Source organism: Schistocerca gregaria, chromosome 3 (assembly GCF_023897955.1).
Source record: "Schistocerca gregaria isolate iqSchGreg1 chromosome 3, iqSchGreg1.2, whole genome shotgun sequence".
NCBI lineage: Eukaryota > Metazoa > Arthropoda > Insecta > Orthoptera > Acrididae > Schistocerca > Schistocerca gregaria.
Window position 1 is genome coordinate 852028218 of NC_064922.1, and position 16987 is coordinate 852045204.

General features: G+C 46.7%; 1 protein-coding gene across 1 annotated transcript in view; it reads left to right on the plus strand.

Annotated features, from left to right (window-relative positions):
* Positions 1–293: 293 nt before the first annotated feature.
* LOC126355626 (prolactin-releasing peptide receptor-like) overlaps positions 294–16987 on the plus strand; it is a 117103-nt gene continuing 100409 nt past the window's right edge. Inside the window, exon 1 of the mRNA XM_050005989.1 lies at positions 294–1874. Coding sequence (XP_049861946.1) covers positions 1542–1874 — 333 coding nt within the window. The 5' untranslated portion in view covers positions 294–1541. The remainder of the gene's footprint in view (positions 1875–16987) is intronic.

A 16987-nucleotide genomic window follows, 5' to 3' on the forward strand; every position in this document is an offset into this window, starting at 1 on the left:
CCTAGATTAGGAATGACTGGTGCAGCAGGAAAGGCAGTTCGATAATGTACAAATGATAACACCGTATACGCGATCTTGTGTGTGTCCTTTTAGATGTAAAGAAGTGCATCCATCGACAGGAGAGGTGAGTGAATTTCGCTACCAGGCATCTAGAGGCGCCGTAGTTGATGGCAGTCTCCGCGCGACGCCGGCAGCGCCGCGGTCGGCTCCTGCTGCCGCGCATGCGCGCAGCACAGGGCTGTGGACCACGCCTGGGGGAGAAACGACGCTCAGTCTGCGACCAGTCGTGCGTCGGTGCGGTCGAAGCCGGAGAGCAAGCCACGCTCTGCGGAACGTCGCGGTCGCGTTTACGATCGCACTGTTTGGCTTCAAACGTTCGTATCTTTTGCGATCACTGAATAGTGATACATAGCGTGAGATTGATACGTGTGAAGGTCCAAGTCTCTTTTGGAGGAAATGCTAACAGAAAGGGGACGTTTTCTGGGATGTGCTGCAGTGGACAGAGCATGTAAACATTGATTGTTTGATACCTGAGTGGCTCTTCAGAAGCTCTGCTGTATCAGTACCAGATTCGACTCTCTTGCTCAGTACCTGCACGCCCAGCTCTTTTTCTATGGCGTACACCGATAATAAAATCGCAGGACGGATATGCATTGTAGCAGCATTGTTTGGAAAGTAAACAATGGACGAATGAAAGTTACTAATCGGAAACTAAAGTGTTTCGATTCTTTCAGGCGTTTCTGAACAGTAAGAAATAACACAAATAGTCTATATTTTTTTCTGAATGTGAAGACATCTTAGCGTAACTTCGAATGAAAGAAACAGCAATGTACCCTACCCACGATCGTGATAAGTATACCACAAATGTAGTGTTGCTGTGATTACGGGTTAAGCGAGTCAAAATGATTTCTAGATCTTTCTCTTTCAGTGAAAAAGAGTTGTGGTTCCTACGTCTGTAGGAAGCTACCGTGTGGTGTGTGGCAAGGGTACATTGCACAGTAGTGTCCTTTTTACGTCAGTCTTGCTCCTTTCATTGTTAGTTGTGGCACAGTAGGAACTGTCACTTCGCTACTGTGCAGACCCGAACGTGATGACCTGCAAAGAGTTGTCATGAACACTCAGAACACACAGTGACCAGAGAGCCAACACGCGATGTGTATTTGCTTGTGCCTGACGGTATATAGACCAGTAGTGTCGTTTTCACCCCAAGTTTATTCCATTGTCTGATACTTTCATGAAAGGCCAAAAGTTTTGAATTGCAAAGAGAAGTTAAGAGCGTGACAATAGGAAATACGGTGATCTGACAGGCAGTGTGTGTTGTGAGCGGTGTAGGGCAGTAGTGTCACTTCACCCCAATTTACTTCATCCACTGATGCTTCCACGTGAGTCCTAAAAGTGTTCGCTTGTAAAGAGATATTTGGGAGGTGAAAATGTGGGACACACAGTGATCCGAGGATGGCTCGTATACTGTCAGTAGTTGAGCTGGGAGGGTGCATCGTGCGTTCGTGACGGGAGTGAGTGAGCCGTGGGTGTGAGAGGTCATGGAGGCGCCCTTCGAGCTGGCGGACGTGCTGGAGTACAACGGCACGCTGTGGGTGAACGAGGAGGACCCGGTGCAGCTGGCCTGGGTGCAGGCGCTGCTCGGCCTGCTGTACGGCGCCATCTTCGTCGTGGGGGTGACGGGCAACCTTCTGGTGCTGGTGGTGGTGGCGCGCGCGCGGCCCGCCCACACGCTCACCAACCTGTTCATCGGCAACCTCGCGCTCAGCGACCTCATGCTGTGCCTGCTGTGCGTGCCCTTCACGCCGCTCTACACCTTCATGGGCCGCTGGGTCTTTGGCGCCTTCCTCTGCCGCGTAGTCGTGCTGGCACAGGTCAGTACCTCACTCGAACTGGGGGCAATCCTGAAAGTCGCTCACTCGCGTTGACAAATGAAATGCATATACGCAAGGCCTACACTCCTACATCTACAGGGTGTTACAAGAAGGTACGGCCAAACTTTCAGGAAACATTCCTCACACACAAATAAAGAAAAGATGTTATGTGGACATGTGCCCAGAAACGCTTAATTTCCATTCTAGAGCTCATTTTAGTTTCTTCAGTAGGTACTGTACTTCCTCGATTCACCTCCAGTTGGCCCAATTGAAGGAAAGTAATGTTGACTTCGCTGCTTGTGTTGACATGCGACTCATTGCTCTACAGTACTAGCATCGAGCACATCAGTATGTAGCATCAACAGGTTAGTGTTCATCACGAACGTGGTTTTGCAGTCAGTGCAATGTTTACAAATGCGGAGTTGGTAGATGCCCATTTGATGTATGGATTAGCACGGGGCAATAGCCGTGGCGCCGTACGTTTATATCGCGACAGATTTCCAGAACGAAGGTGTCCCGACAGGAAGACGTTCGAAGCAATTGATCGGCGTCTTAGGGATCACGGAACATTACAGACTATGACTTGTGACTGGGGAAGACCTAGAACGACGAGGACACCTGCAATGTACGAGGCAATTCTTCGTGCAGTTGACGATAACTCTAATGTCAGCGTCAGAGAAGTTGCTGCTGTACAAGGTAACGTTGACCACGTCACTGTATGGAGAGTGCTGCGGGAGAACCAGTTGTTTCCGTACCATGTACAGCGTGTGCAGGCACTATCAGCAGCTGATTGGCCTCCACGGGTACACTTCTGCGAATGGTTCATCCAACAATGTGTCAATCCTCATTTCAGTGCAAATGTTCTCTTTACGGATGAGGCCTCATTCCAACGTGATCAAATTGTAAATTTTCACAATCAACATTTGTGGGCTGACGAGAATCCGCACGCAATTGTGCAATCACATCATCAACACAGATTTTCTGTGAACGTTTGGGCAGGCATTGTTCGCGATTTCTTGATTGAGCCCCACTTACGCCCAATGGAACACGTTATCGTAATTTCATACGGGATATTCTAACTGTGCTGCTAGAACATGTGCCTTTACAAGAACGACACAACATGTGGTTCGTGCACTATGGAGCTCCTGCACATTTCAGTCGAAGAGTTCGTACGCTTCTCAACTACAGATTCAGTGACCGATGGATTTGTAAAGGCAGACCAATTCCATGGCCTCCACGCTCTCCTGACCTCAACCCTCTTGACTTTCATTTATGGGGGCATTTGAAAGCTCTTGTCTACGCAACCCTGGTACCAAATGTAGAGACTCTTCGTGCTCGTATTGTGGACGGCTTTGATACAATACGCCATTCTCTAGCGCTGCAGCAGCCCATCAGGGATTCCATGCGACAGAGGGTGGATGCATGTATCCTCGCTACCGAAGGACATTTTGAATATTTCCTGTAACATAGTGTTTGAAGTCACGCTGGTACGTTCTGTTGCTTTGTGTTTCTATTCCATGATTAATGTGCTTTGAAGAGAAGTAATAAAATGAGCTCTAACATGGAAAGTAAGCGTTTCTGGACACATGTCCACATATATTTATGTTCTTTGTGTGTGAGGAATGTTTCCTAAAAGTTTGGCCGTACCTTTTTGTAACACCCTGTATATATCATATCACGTCCCACCAAAATTCAGCGCATTTAACTGCCACTGCCGTAGTGTTAGCCAGATCTTCTTTCGTGCACACTTCCCCCATGTTGTTGCACTCTTGGAGGTGGTCCATTGTTTGAGTCTGCCCGCACTGGCACGTGTCCGTCCCGTCTCGGTCTCCCCATTTACACATGTTTACGTTGCATCTGCCCACCCTCAGTTCGTAGGCGGTTGAGGGTTCTCAATAATGGCCATTTTAGTCCATTTACAGAGGCTTGCTATAGCTCGTCTGATGTTGGGTGGAGCTATGCCACTAAGCAAGTAAAGTTGGCTAACCGGGGTGGGTCTTAGGCATCCCGTGATTACGCGACAGGCATCGTTCAGCAGAGGATCCACTCGTTTCGCATGCGCTGATCTTTCCCAATCTGGGGCAGCGTATTCAGCAACCGAGTAGCAGAGTGCAAGTGCCGACGTACGTAAAGTATGTGGGTCGGCACCCCACTTTGTGGAGGTCAGCTTACTCAGGAAGTTGTTTCTTGTTGATAGTTTTCCCCTGACCTTGTCTACATGATATCTGTAAGTAAGTGTGCGATCAAGGGTGACGCCTAAATAACAAGGAGTGCTGCTGAACGCGATCCGTTGGTTGTTCCACGTGATGTTTAGGATATGTTTGGCGTCTCGGTTTCGAAGATGGAATAGGCAGGATAATGTTTTTGCTGCGTTCGGGCGTAGGCAGTTGGCTTCGTAGTATGGCGTTAGACCGTTGAGGGCATTCGTAAGGCTAATTTCTATGTCGTTAAAGTTCCGACCCTGCACGGCTATTGCAAGATCGTCCGCGTAAGCAAAGCTCCTAGTCCCTGGTGCAACTGGTTGATCATTCACATATATGTTGAAAAGAGTGGGTGCGAGGACACTGCCTTGGGGTAGTCCATTCTTCTGGATACGCCATCGGCTTCGCTTCCCTCCTACGTTTACGATGAACCGTCTGTTGCTGAGATGAGTTGATACAATTTGTATCAGTCGAAAATCATTAGTCATAGCGTATATTTTAGTGAGCAGCAGTTGACATATGAAATGCATATACTCAAGGCCTACACTCCTACATCAATATCTGTGCTCTACGAAACCCAGTAAAGTGCAAGGTTCAGATGGTTGAAATGGCTCTAAACACTATGGGAATTAACATCTGAGATCATCAGTCCCCCAGACTTAGAACTACTTAACCCTTAACTACTCTAGTGAAATGCTCATACACTAATACTGTAGTGGGGTCTCGGGAGTACCCCAATAAGAAAAACGAAACTGTAATTTAAGGAAATTTTATTTTGAATTGCACTTTTATCACTGAATATTATAAACATTTTTACATATTTGAGATATGATTACAAACAATTTTGACACACTGAAAATCTGTGGTTGCGGCAAACATGTTTTGAGCATTTTTCACACACTATTTCGGTTTTCTTGTCCACATTTCTTGAGTACATTAGCATCTTGCTTTCCTCATGGGTTCTGGCTCTGAAGATGTTGACGTAAGAGAAGTACCATCAAGTTTAACAACAACGTCTCTCAGTTCACGAGAAAGGGGTCGGACATTTCGACGTTGTGTATGGGGCTTTACTAAATCCATTACAGGCTTTTGTAGCAATTCTCTTCTTTTTAAATCATTTATTTCATCAAGTTGTTCGGTGCAAGACAGCAGTATTGACTCCTACTATGTTTAGAATGGCATAAAATAAGGACATTGGCCATCTGCGTGTTCGCCGTGATAACGAAGAGTTGGCGCACATTTGGTACAGAGCGTCCACTCCTCCTTTTGTGGCATTTTAATCAATTACCATTTCAGGTTTTTCCTGTTGAGTACTAATTTTATGATCGTGATGCATAGATGAAAGCAACACAACACCTCCAACCTTTCCGAGGAACATAAGAACAAATTGGCTTTCCTTCGTTACGCCCAAATAATGCAGATTATATTGGGCGATTTCTGTCTGGTTTGAATTCTTCTGGGATCTGCGGTTTACTTTGCTTTAGAGTGCCTAAGACAGTCAACTGTTTGGCTTCTAGTTGACCACAGAGTTCAAGTGACATGAACTAATTTTCTACTATCACATGTTTATTGCTTCCCTCAATTGGTGTTATTAATTTGAAAACATCCTGTGTTCGGTTTCAAAATGTACTTTTATTTGTCCCTTTTTTGTGTAAACAAATGCATTGCATAAATAGAATGTTCGTGAGTCACAAAGGCACATAACTTGGAGGCCGTATTTGGCTGGCTTGGTTAGGTTTACGTAGTTCTAAGTCTAGGTGACTGATGACCTCAGATGTTAAGTCCCATAGTGCTTAGAGCCATTTCAACTATTTTTTATCCTTGATTCCTTTTGAAAATAGAGGTGGAGCCCCTCCACGCCCACACCGGTATGATGGCCAACTCAATAGGTCTACTGCCATCTCTGCATAGGTGTTAGTTTTTACTAAAGTGAGGTGTCGCAGGATGTGGGTACTGCGATGTTTACGTACGTCTGGTTAAGGTTAACCATTAATTTACCCTCATTTGGAAATAAATTGGGTCGAAGTCGAACGAAGGGTATCGGTTTGAAGGGCATAGGAAAAGAAAGTGCAAGGCAAGAGCTAATGGAAAAAAACCTCTGCGATAGTTAGGTCGGATGGTAAGAGCAGTAGCGGATGTCTTGCTGCCTCCGATAGGTCGTGCAAGGATAGGCTCTGTTAGTAGTGGGTATCACGCATGTCGATACCTTTAATGTTGTGCAGTGGTGTTGCTCGGAGGCTGCCGCTAGGTGCCGGTGTAGAGCTCTCGTTCAGCGTCAGCAACCTGCAACAGTTAGGTTTATTATCGTTTTTGTTTCTGATAGGTCATATGTCGGATGCACAGTGTAGAGTGTTGTTGGCGAATTGTTTGTGCATCAGTGGGCGAGCTCGTCGGTGGCCCTGCTGTGGCCTGTTGGACGGCTCTAATAACAACTGGTAGTTGCCAGTCAGTGTTGCCGATATGCAGGGGCTTGCCGACGTTTGTTGCTTGTTAGTTAGTTTGCCATAGTTGGCTATGCCCTAGCTAGTGGTGTCTTTGGCCGCTTGTGCTTCCACTTATGGTTGTGATACCTTGATTCCTCGCTTATACTTCGACTGAAATAGGTTTACTATTGGCGTTTCAGCATGTCCAGTGGTAGGGAGTGGGTGTTAGCTATTCCCAGTTCTCCCTTGGAGTCCATGCGCTTCCTGCGATGTCTGTTCTACAGGCACAAGCAGCGTACTGTATAGCAGGGATGGCAGAGAATTTGGCATCTGAGCCATGCCCTCACATGAGTGGCACAGTTCTCTACCTGGCTGCACACTGCCTCTACTGCCGTGCTACACTGTGTGAGTGTGCAGAAGCTAAAGAGGAGGAAATTGCGAAAGTGCTGCATTAAGTGGCAATGCAGTCGCACTGTATGAGGATTTTTATATTTGTATGAAGATGGTATCTATTCTTTCGGACTTTCTATCTCTGGCACACCTCCCGTGAGGCCCACATTCGAAACTTATTGTTCCGCACTATATTCATAGTGCCCCTGCCCCACATACTCATTATTCGCGGCTTTACTACCGATTCTCGTGAAAGTTCGGGCACTGTTTGTGCATCTGCTCAAAAAAATGGCTCTGAGCACTATGGGACTCAACTGCTGTGGTCATTAGTCCCCTAGAACTTAGAACTACTTAAACCTAACTAACCTAAGGACATCACATACATCCATGCCCGAGGCAGGATTCGAACCTGCGACCGTAGCAGTCGCACGGTTCCGGACTGCGCGCCTAGAACCGCGAGACCACCGCGGCCGGCTGTGCATCTGCACAGAAGAAGATGGTGAAATGGCCGGTGAGCCTTATGAAGATGGTATCTGTCCGAAAGAACAGATACCATCTTCATATATATATATATATATATATATATATATATATATATATATATATATATATATATATATATATATATACTCCTGGACATGGAAAAAAGAACACATTGACACCGGTGTGTCAGACCCACCATACTTGCTCCGGACACTGCGAGAGGGCTGTACAAGCAATGATCACACGCACGGCACAGCGGACACACCAGGAACCGCGGTGTTGGCCGTCGAATGGCGCTAGCTGCGCAGCATTTGTGCACCGCCGCCGTCAGTGTCAGCCAGTTTGCCGTGGCATACAGAGCTCCATCGCAGTCTCACTGGTAGCATGCCGCGACAGCGTGGACGTGAACCGTATGTGCAGTTGACAGACTTTGAGCGAGGGCGTATAGTGGGCATGCGGGAGGCCGGGTGGACGTACCGCCGAATTGCTCAACACGTGGGGCGTGAGTTCTCCACAGTACATCGATGTTGTCGCCAGTGGTCGGCGGAAGGTGCACGTGCCCGTCGACCTGGGACCGGACCGCAGCGACGCACGGATGCACGACAAGACCGTAGGATCCTACGCAGTGCCGTAGGGGACCGCACCGCCACTTCCCAGCAAATTAGGGACACTGTTGCTCCTGGGGTATCGACGAGGACCATTCGCAACCGTCTTCATGAAGCTGGGCTACGGTCCCGCACACCGTTAGGCCGCCTTCCGCTCACGACCCAACATCGTGCAGCCCGCCTCCAGTGGTGTATTGAAATAAGAACACCGTGAATTCATTGTCCCAGGAAGGGGAAACTTTATTGACACATTCCTGGGGTCAGATAAATCACATGATCACACTGACAGAACCACAGGCACATAGACACACGCAACAGAGCATGCACAATGTCGGCACTAGTACAGTGTATATCCACCTTTCGGAGCAATGCAGGCTGCTATTCTCCCATGGAGACGATCGTAGAGATGCTGGATGTAGTCCTGTGGAATGGCTTGCCATGCCATTTCCACCTGGCGCCTCAGTTGGACCAGCGTTCGTACTGGACGTGCAGACCCCGTGAGACGACGTTTCATCCAGTCCCAAACATGCTCAATGGGGGACAGATCCGGAGATCTTGCTGGCCAGGGTAGTTGACTTACACCTTCTAGAGCACGTTGAGTGGCACGGGATACATGCAGACGTGCATTGTCCTGTTGGAACAGCAAGTTCCCTTGCCGGTCTAGGAATGGTAGAACGATGGGTTCGATGACGGTTTGGATGTACCGTGCACTATTCAGTGTTCCTCGACGATCACCAGAGGTGTACGGCAAGTGTAGGAGATCGCTCCCCACACCATGATGCCGGGTGTTGGCCCTGTGTGCCTCGGTCGTATGCAGTCCTGATTGTGGCGCTCACCTGCAAGGCGCCAAACACGCATACGACCATCATTGGCACCAAGGCAGAAGCGACTCTCATCGCTGAAGACGACACGTCTCCATTCGTCCCTCCATTCACGCCTGTCGCGACACCACTGGAGGTGGGCTGCACGATGTTGGGTCGTGAGCGGAAGACGGCCTAACGGTGTGCGGGACCGTAGCCCAGCTTCATGAAGACGGTTGCAAATGGCCCTCTCCGATACCCCAGGAGCAACAGTGTCCCTAATTTGCTGGGAAGTGGCGGTGCGGTCCCCTATGGCACTGCGTAGGATCCTACGGTCTTGGCGTGCATCCGTGCGTCACTGCTGTCCGGTCCCAGGTCGACAGGCACGTGCACCTTCCGCCGACCACTGGCGACAACATCGATGTACTGTGGAGAACTCACGCCCCACGTGTTGAGCAATTCGGCGGTACGTCCACCCGGCCTCCCGCATGCCCACTATACGCCCTCGCTCAAAGTCCGTCAACTGCACATACGGTTCACGTCCACACTGTCGCGGCATGCTACCAGTGTTAAAGTCTGCTATGGAGCTCTGTATGCCACGGCAAACCGGCTGACACTGATGGCGGCGGTGCACAAATGCTGCGCAGCTAGCGCCATTCGACGGCCAACACCGCGGTTCCTGGTGTGTCCGCTGTGCCGTGCGTGTGATCATTGCTTGTACAGCCCTCTTGCAGTGTCCGGAGCAAGTATGGTGGGTCTGACACACCGGTGTCAATGTGTTCTTTTTTCCATTTCCAGGAGTGTATTTTATCACATTTGCAACCTCAGCATGGAGGCATGGAAACTCTTCTTGAGGAAAATGATGACGACCTCAAGGACTTTTTAAAGTAAAAGAACTTGCGTTTTATAGAGGAATTACCCTGCAGATCAGCCTGTTATATCCACACATGCAAAGTGGAGCTGTCAACTGAAACTGAGATCTCGATGAACAGATGTAAGATTGGCAGTGCGCCAAAAACATTTAGAAAGCTACCCTTGTAATACTTTCAAGGCCATAATGACTTCTTCAAAACCCATGTTTTCTTTGATGCCAGTGAGTTTAGGGAATAGGACGGCGTTTTTGCTGGTATTTGGTCACATAATGCGATTTTCTTTTTTAATGCATTCCCATCACCTCAGAAATATTTGTTTTTCATGCTACAGTGTAAGCAGTGTTCAATCCATTCCAATTTTAGTCCTTGCTCTCCTTTCTCCTTCAAAGATTCAACAACAGCGAGTTTTAAATCGAAATATTGTTTCAGGTATGTCCTTTGACTTAACCAACGTACTTTGGAGTATTATATTAAGTCTCCATACTCTTCAAACAGTTCCATCGAACACTGTTGCATCGTACGGTATAATGACGTGTGCAACTTCAGAAAATTTACTATTCATACCACAAATTCCAAAACGTTCTCCATGCCTGAAAATTTAGTGCACTGATGTACAGAACAATGAAACTTGTCTGTTGAACAGTGCAATCTTTTGCTCTTTCATCGTCAATTAAATCTTCAAATTCTTTCCACAGGGAGTTGCAATATAGTTCGATAGCAAAACTGAGGTACCTGTCTATTATACGGCTGCATAATATTTATTGAGAATTCTCATCCTTCTTCCTGTCATTTCCATTCATTTTGAACGCTTGTAACGACTGATCACTACCTGCCTCTTCTTGGGCAAACTGCCACTACACCACACTACAGGGCATTGAAATTGCTACACCAAGAAGAAATGTAGATGATAAACGGGTATTCATTGGACAAATATATTATACTAGAACTGACATGTGATTACATTATCAAACAATTTGAGTCCATAGATCCTGAGAAATCAGTACCCCGAACAACCACCTCTGGCCGTAATAACGGCCTTGATACGCCTGCGCCTTGAGTCAAACACAGCTTGGATGGCGTGTACAGCTACAGCTGCCCATGCAGCTTCAACACGATACCACAGTTCATCAAGAGTAGTGACTGGCATAATGTGGCGAGCCAGTTGCTCGGACACCATTGACCAGACGTTTTCAATTGGTGAGAGATCTGGAGATTGTGGTGGCCAAGGCAGCAGTCGAACATTTACTGCATCCAGAACGGCCCGTACAGGACCTGAAACATGCGGTCGTGCATTATCCTGCTGAAATGTAGGGTTTCGCAGGGATAGAATGAATGGTAGAGCCACGGGCCGAAACATATCTGAAATGTTCAACGTGCCGTCAGTGCGAACAAGAGGTGACCAAGACGTGTAACCAATGGCACCCCATACCATCACGCCGGGTGATACACCAGTACAGCGATGACGAATACACGCTTCCAATGTGCGTTCACCGCGGTGTCGCCAAACACCGATGCGACCATCATCATGCTGTAAACAGAATCTGGATTCATCCGAAAAAATAACATTTTGCCATTCGTGCACCCAGGTTCGTCGTTGAGTACACCATCGCAGGCGCTCCTGTTTGTGATGCAGCGACAAGGGTAACCACAGCCATGGCCTCCGAGCTGATAGTCCATGCTGCTGCAAACTTCGTCGAGCTGTTCGTGCAGATGTTTGTTGTCTTGCAAACGTCCCCACCTGTTGACTCAGGGATCGAGACGTGGCTGCACGATCCGTTACAGCCATGCGGATAAGATGCCTGTCATCTCGACTGCTAGTGATACGAGGCCGTTGGGATCCAGCACGGCGTTCCGTATTACCGTCCTGGACGCACCGATTCCATATTCCGCTAACAGTCGTTGGATAACGACGAACGCGAGCAGCAGTGTCGCGACACGATAAACCGCAATCGCAATGGGTTACAATCCGACCTTTATCAAAGTCGGAAACGTGATGGTACGCATTTCTCCTCCCGACACGAGGCATCACAACAACGTTTCATCAGGCAACGCCCGTCAACTGCTGTTTGTGTATGAGAAATCGGTTGCAAACCTTCCTCATGTCAGCACGTTGTAGGTGTCGCCACCGGCGCCAACCTTGTGTGAATGCTCTGAAAAGCTAATCATTTGCATATCACAGCATCTTCTTCCTGTCGGTTAAATTTCGTGCCTGTAGCATGTCATCTTCGTGTTGTAGCAATTTTAATGGCCAGTAGTGTAAATGATATCTCACACTGCGCCAGGTATTCCCGAGAAGGACAGAGCATAGCCTAGACAGGCTGAGCATCTATCTGCACGTGGCCTGCACATCGTTCTTGTGTGTGGTTTGGCACGCCATGGCAGGCCCTTCTTAGAGCCTTGCTGCATTAGCATATGGCACGTTGTGTATGAACCAGCAAATCTGCTTCCCTCCACACACTTCTGTCAGTCACAAAATTACTCGAAGAGCGTTTGTTTCTGACACTTTGTTAGTAGGTTTTCAGTTGATAGTTAGTACTTATATACATGCATCTCCCAGTTCAGCTATTGTGGCCGAGCGGTTCTAAGCGCTTCAGTCTGGAACCGCGCGATCGCTACAGTCGCAGGTTCGAATCCTGCCTCGGGCATGGATGTGTGTGAGGTCCTTTGGTTAGTTAGGTTTAAGTAGTTCTAAGTTCTAGGGGACTGATGACCACAGCTATTAAGTCTCATAGTGCTCAGAGCCATTTGAACCATTTTTGAAGCGACAAATCAAAATTTGTACCAAGGCTGGGATTCAAAGTTGGGTTTCCTGCTCTCTAGGTAGACGTGCTAGACACTAGACCACCCTGTCACAGTGACTTTGCACAACTCCTCACACTGCCTGGCATGAGTCCTTTCTCAATCCAAATTCTCATCTACACATCAGCCCATTCGGTATTCCCCCTAATCTGAACGGCACTGCGGGGGCTCTCCTGTTGTATTGGAATAGCACCTCAGCATCGAACGAAACAGAGAATTCTTCCTGAAACCCAGACATAGGTGCTTTAATCAAAGCAGTTGGAAAGCCTCTGCAATGCTGTTCGAGTTTAGGGGAATGCCAAGTGGATTGAGGCAATCATGGGAATTTGTATTGAGGAGGAAGGCATGCTAGGATATTACTTGCAGTTGTGCAAAGCCACTGTGACAGGCTGATGTAGAGCCTGGCACGCCTACCTAGTGAGCAGAAGATCCGTGGCCTTGGCACAAATTTTCATTTGGTGCATCAGTCTGCATGTATACACCATAGAATGAAAGTCTGCCATCTCTGACCTCTATCTGAGTTGATGTAATTACTTCATTTCATATCCTCACAAGTTGTCATTTTCATGTATTTTTATGAGTTGACTGATTGCTTTTGCCATTATTTAATGGTGTAGCAATAAGATGGTTCAGTTTTTTCATTTTGTGAAGAACACGGTTCACATTTTTGAAGACTTGAAGCAAGTTTCTAATCTTTTCACTACTTTCAAATCTTATAAAGATATGAACAAATGTTTCAGCAGCTTTTTTCAACAGTACTTAATCATAGAGAACTAAATCATCTACAAAAAGCTTGCATTTTCTGTTAGTATTTTCTACCACGTCATTCACATACAACATGAACAGCAAGGGTTCTAGCACACTTCCCTGAGGCACACTTGATGCTACTTCCAGTCACAAATTTCCCTTGATACCCCATATGTTCGTATACTCGATAATGTTTTACGCCAGGTGTATATGCAAAAGGGCACGGGAGGTATGCAACACGACGGGCCACAAACCTTCCTCCCAAGCAACAGAGTAGTAAAAGTGATCATATTTTAGGATAGCCTATATCAGTGCCCAAATTACTCTGTCCTCGCTTGACGAATAATGTATCAAAACTAAGTATCGGAAATGGCGAGATATTCTAGGAATTATAGGCTATTCTTGAAGCAGGTTACTTTTCAGTTGCTTGTCTGTGGGCTAATCCACCTGGATGAACATCCAGCCAGTTCGACTGGACAGAACATACCAGCGACAAGAGCTGCCCACTAACTGCCTGATCGTGCCTTCAGTCAACAACAAACCCCGTGTGGTTCATGGCTCCACAAGTAGAACTGGCGAACCACAGAAAGTTGAATCAGGCAAGGCAGAAAGGGCGCGAGCCTCCACTAAGAAAAAAATGACTGAATGACTGACTCCATGAGTGTAGGAAAGCCTACTGAAAGAAATGGCACACCCTTGACTAGCACAGCCAAAGACTGCTGACCTATGGTCACAAACATAGTACTAAGTGCAATACTAATACTATTTAGTGTACATTTAGATTTTATATTGCGTAGATTATCACGTTGACAAAGTAATGCGGATTTTTTTTTCGCCATGGAATGCACCATGTAGCATAATTACCACGGCAGTTTCAACTTTGCTTCATTATTGTAGCTGCTCAAAAAATGGTTCAAATGGCTCTGAGTACTATGGGACTCAACTGCTGTGGTCATCAGTCCCCTAGAACTTAGAACTACCTAAACCTAACTAACCTAAGGACATCACACACATCCATGCCCGAGGCAGGATTCGAACCTGCGACCGTAGCAGTCGCACGGTTCCGGACTGCGCGCCTAGAACCGCGAGACCACCGCGGCCGGCTGTAGCTGCTCCTGCAGACTTTTAACCAGTGAAGTGTACGTTACTGACATATGTACAAACCACGAATCCAGCCTCACGAGATTTTTTTTTTTTTGCATCCAATACATACTACTGGTCTGTGTGAAGAATGTCGACGAGAACCATTTAAACTCAGTTCTTGTTTATTGATTTTGCTAGTGTTGGAGACTCAAGTATTTTCGGCACCTTAACAACTTGTAAATACTATAGAAGTCGAAACTGCAGAAAACTGGGGACCCACCCGTGCTTTAGTTGGGTAGCACTAAGTACGTGAAGCCAGAGGACTTTCTCATAGGGCACTGTGAAGAATTGTTATTAAAATTCAGAAAACAATATTAGGTAATTGAACATCATGACTGCCATACACTGCCAGGAAAAATGCAACACCCTTAGGGAGAAGGCCATTTTACTGAGATGTAATTTCAGAGATGATTCATCATTGTAGTAGTGTATGATAATAAATTTGGACCGAATGAGACACACACGTGTGTCCAAAGAGACGCATCAATACATTGTGTGCCCCATCTTGTGGCAATGTATGCATGTATTTTCGCATGCAAACGATCATAAAGGTTCCATATGACACCTTTCAATAGACTGTCCCAAGAATAATGCGCCTTTTGTTACAATAGGGCAATGGCTATTCCTGACTGAGGAGTTGACACACACCGTGGTTACGGTTACTACAAGCCACACCACAAGTTGGGAAACGGGACCACATTTCTAGTAGTTTACTGTCGAGTTGAGATTTTCACAAATGTTTTATTCGTATCTTACAGAAACTAGCAGTACAGCAATAAACAGCCTTTCAAACATGCCGCTAACGGCAATCAAGTAATTTATAGCAATACAACAATTAAAAAAATTAAAAAAACACAGAAGCTGGCAGTACGGCAATAAACAACCTTTTAAAACACGCCGATAACGGCAATCAAGTAATTTATAGCAATACAACAATATAAAAAAAGTTTTTCTAGAAAAACACAGAAGCTAGCATTACGGCAATAAACAACCTTTTAAAACACGCCACTAACGCCAATCAAAGTAATTTATAGCAATACAGCAATTTAAAATTTTTTAAAGAAAGTAAACAGGCTACTAAAGTAAATACAGAACTTTGTTAGTAAAGTATGGTGAAGTAGTGAAGCTACCAACACCGCCATTAAAAAAAATTAAACAGGTCTCAGCAAACACACGATTAATGGCTATGAAAGGAATTAACAAACTTGGAGGAATTTAAAAAAAATTTAAACAAAAGTGTACTGGAATATCATTAGAGCATAACAGATATGACGGACCCGTGTAAGGCGGCCACATATCGCCCACTCAGGGATGCTCAGGCTAGACAGAATACTGACCCGTTTAAATACGCCCGTAAACACAATTGCCACTCTCAGGCTGGTCGCTGCACCGACTTTTAGCCAGCGAAAACTTGTTATACGATGGGTTAACTCGCTGACAGAATTAGAGCTAACCTAGTGCAAGGAAACATTACACCACACAGTCCTGAATGAGCGACCACATGATTAACCAACAAGAAGCATGAATTTACTCATAACACACGACAGAATAGCCAAACAATTAAACAGCCAAAACTACACCTCCCTTCGGACAGTAACGAGAGGAGGAGGAAAGATCACTGTCTTCAATTACCCCGGTGCCGGGGACAGGAAACCCGGTCGCCGGAGGCCACAAGGCAGAAGAGGCGCTGGTTACACAAAATTATTACTTAATGATTAAATCTTCCACGAACTTAACTTGCAATTATGCTCGAACAGGCAGTACACGACCTCCGATGGCAAGGATCCACACACGCGACCGCGCACGTGTCGCCAGCGTACCCAACACGCCACGGTCACTCAACAACACTCTCTGTCACCAGGGTTCACGTCTTCTCTGCAACGTTAATGGGTAATGACCGATCCTTCATGTTAGGTGTCGCCTTTTAAACTCCAGGATTTAAAGAAGCTTGTTCACGTCCCACCAAGGCGAAATCAACAGCAATTACTCGTGGGGCGATTCTGTATACAACCAACACGCGGGGAGCTCTTCCGTCAACTCGACCCGCTCGTTACACACAACCGACATGCATCACGTGGCGACTCGGTACAACCGACCACGCCTGCTTCGCGCTGGAGAGCCACACTGCCCTCCCGTGTCCTCCACACTCTCTCTGCGCGCCACGCCCCTACTTTCTCGCCACCACAAGAGGTTACAACTGGTCAAAGATCTCACTTCCTCCATAGCAGTTTTCCGGAAGCAAAAATGCAGATATCGATAGCAGAGCGAAAAGACAACCAAACAGCCACTTAATGACAGACAACATATCAAACAAACATGTCAGGGGAAGAAAAGGAAAATCAATCCAATCTAAACACAAGGTGTAGCACGGCTCAGGAGTACATGCAAGTTTCTACTTCATAATATCCCATACATAGTCAGTTGGCAAAAGATCACGTGATGTTGCTGACTAGGGCAGTTGTACATCATGAAGAACACATTGCATTTCTGCAGCTGTATGTGGACGTACATTGTCCTGCTGGAAAAGCACTTCACCTTCCCATGAAGACCCTGCAGTAGCTCAGGGATAAGACCGTGCGCAATGTAGTGGGCAGTCGTTTTGGTATTTATTGTGCAGCAATACCAAACGGAACTATGGGTTGTAGCTGAT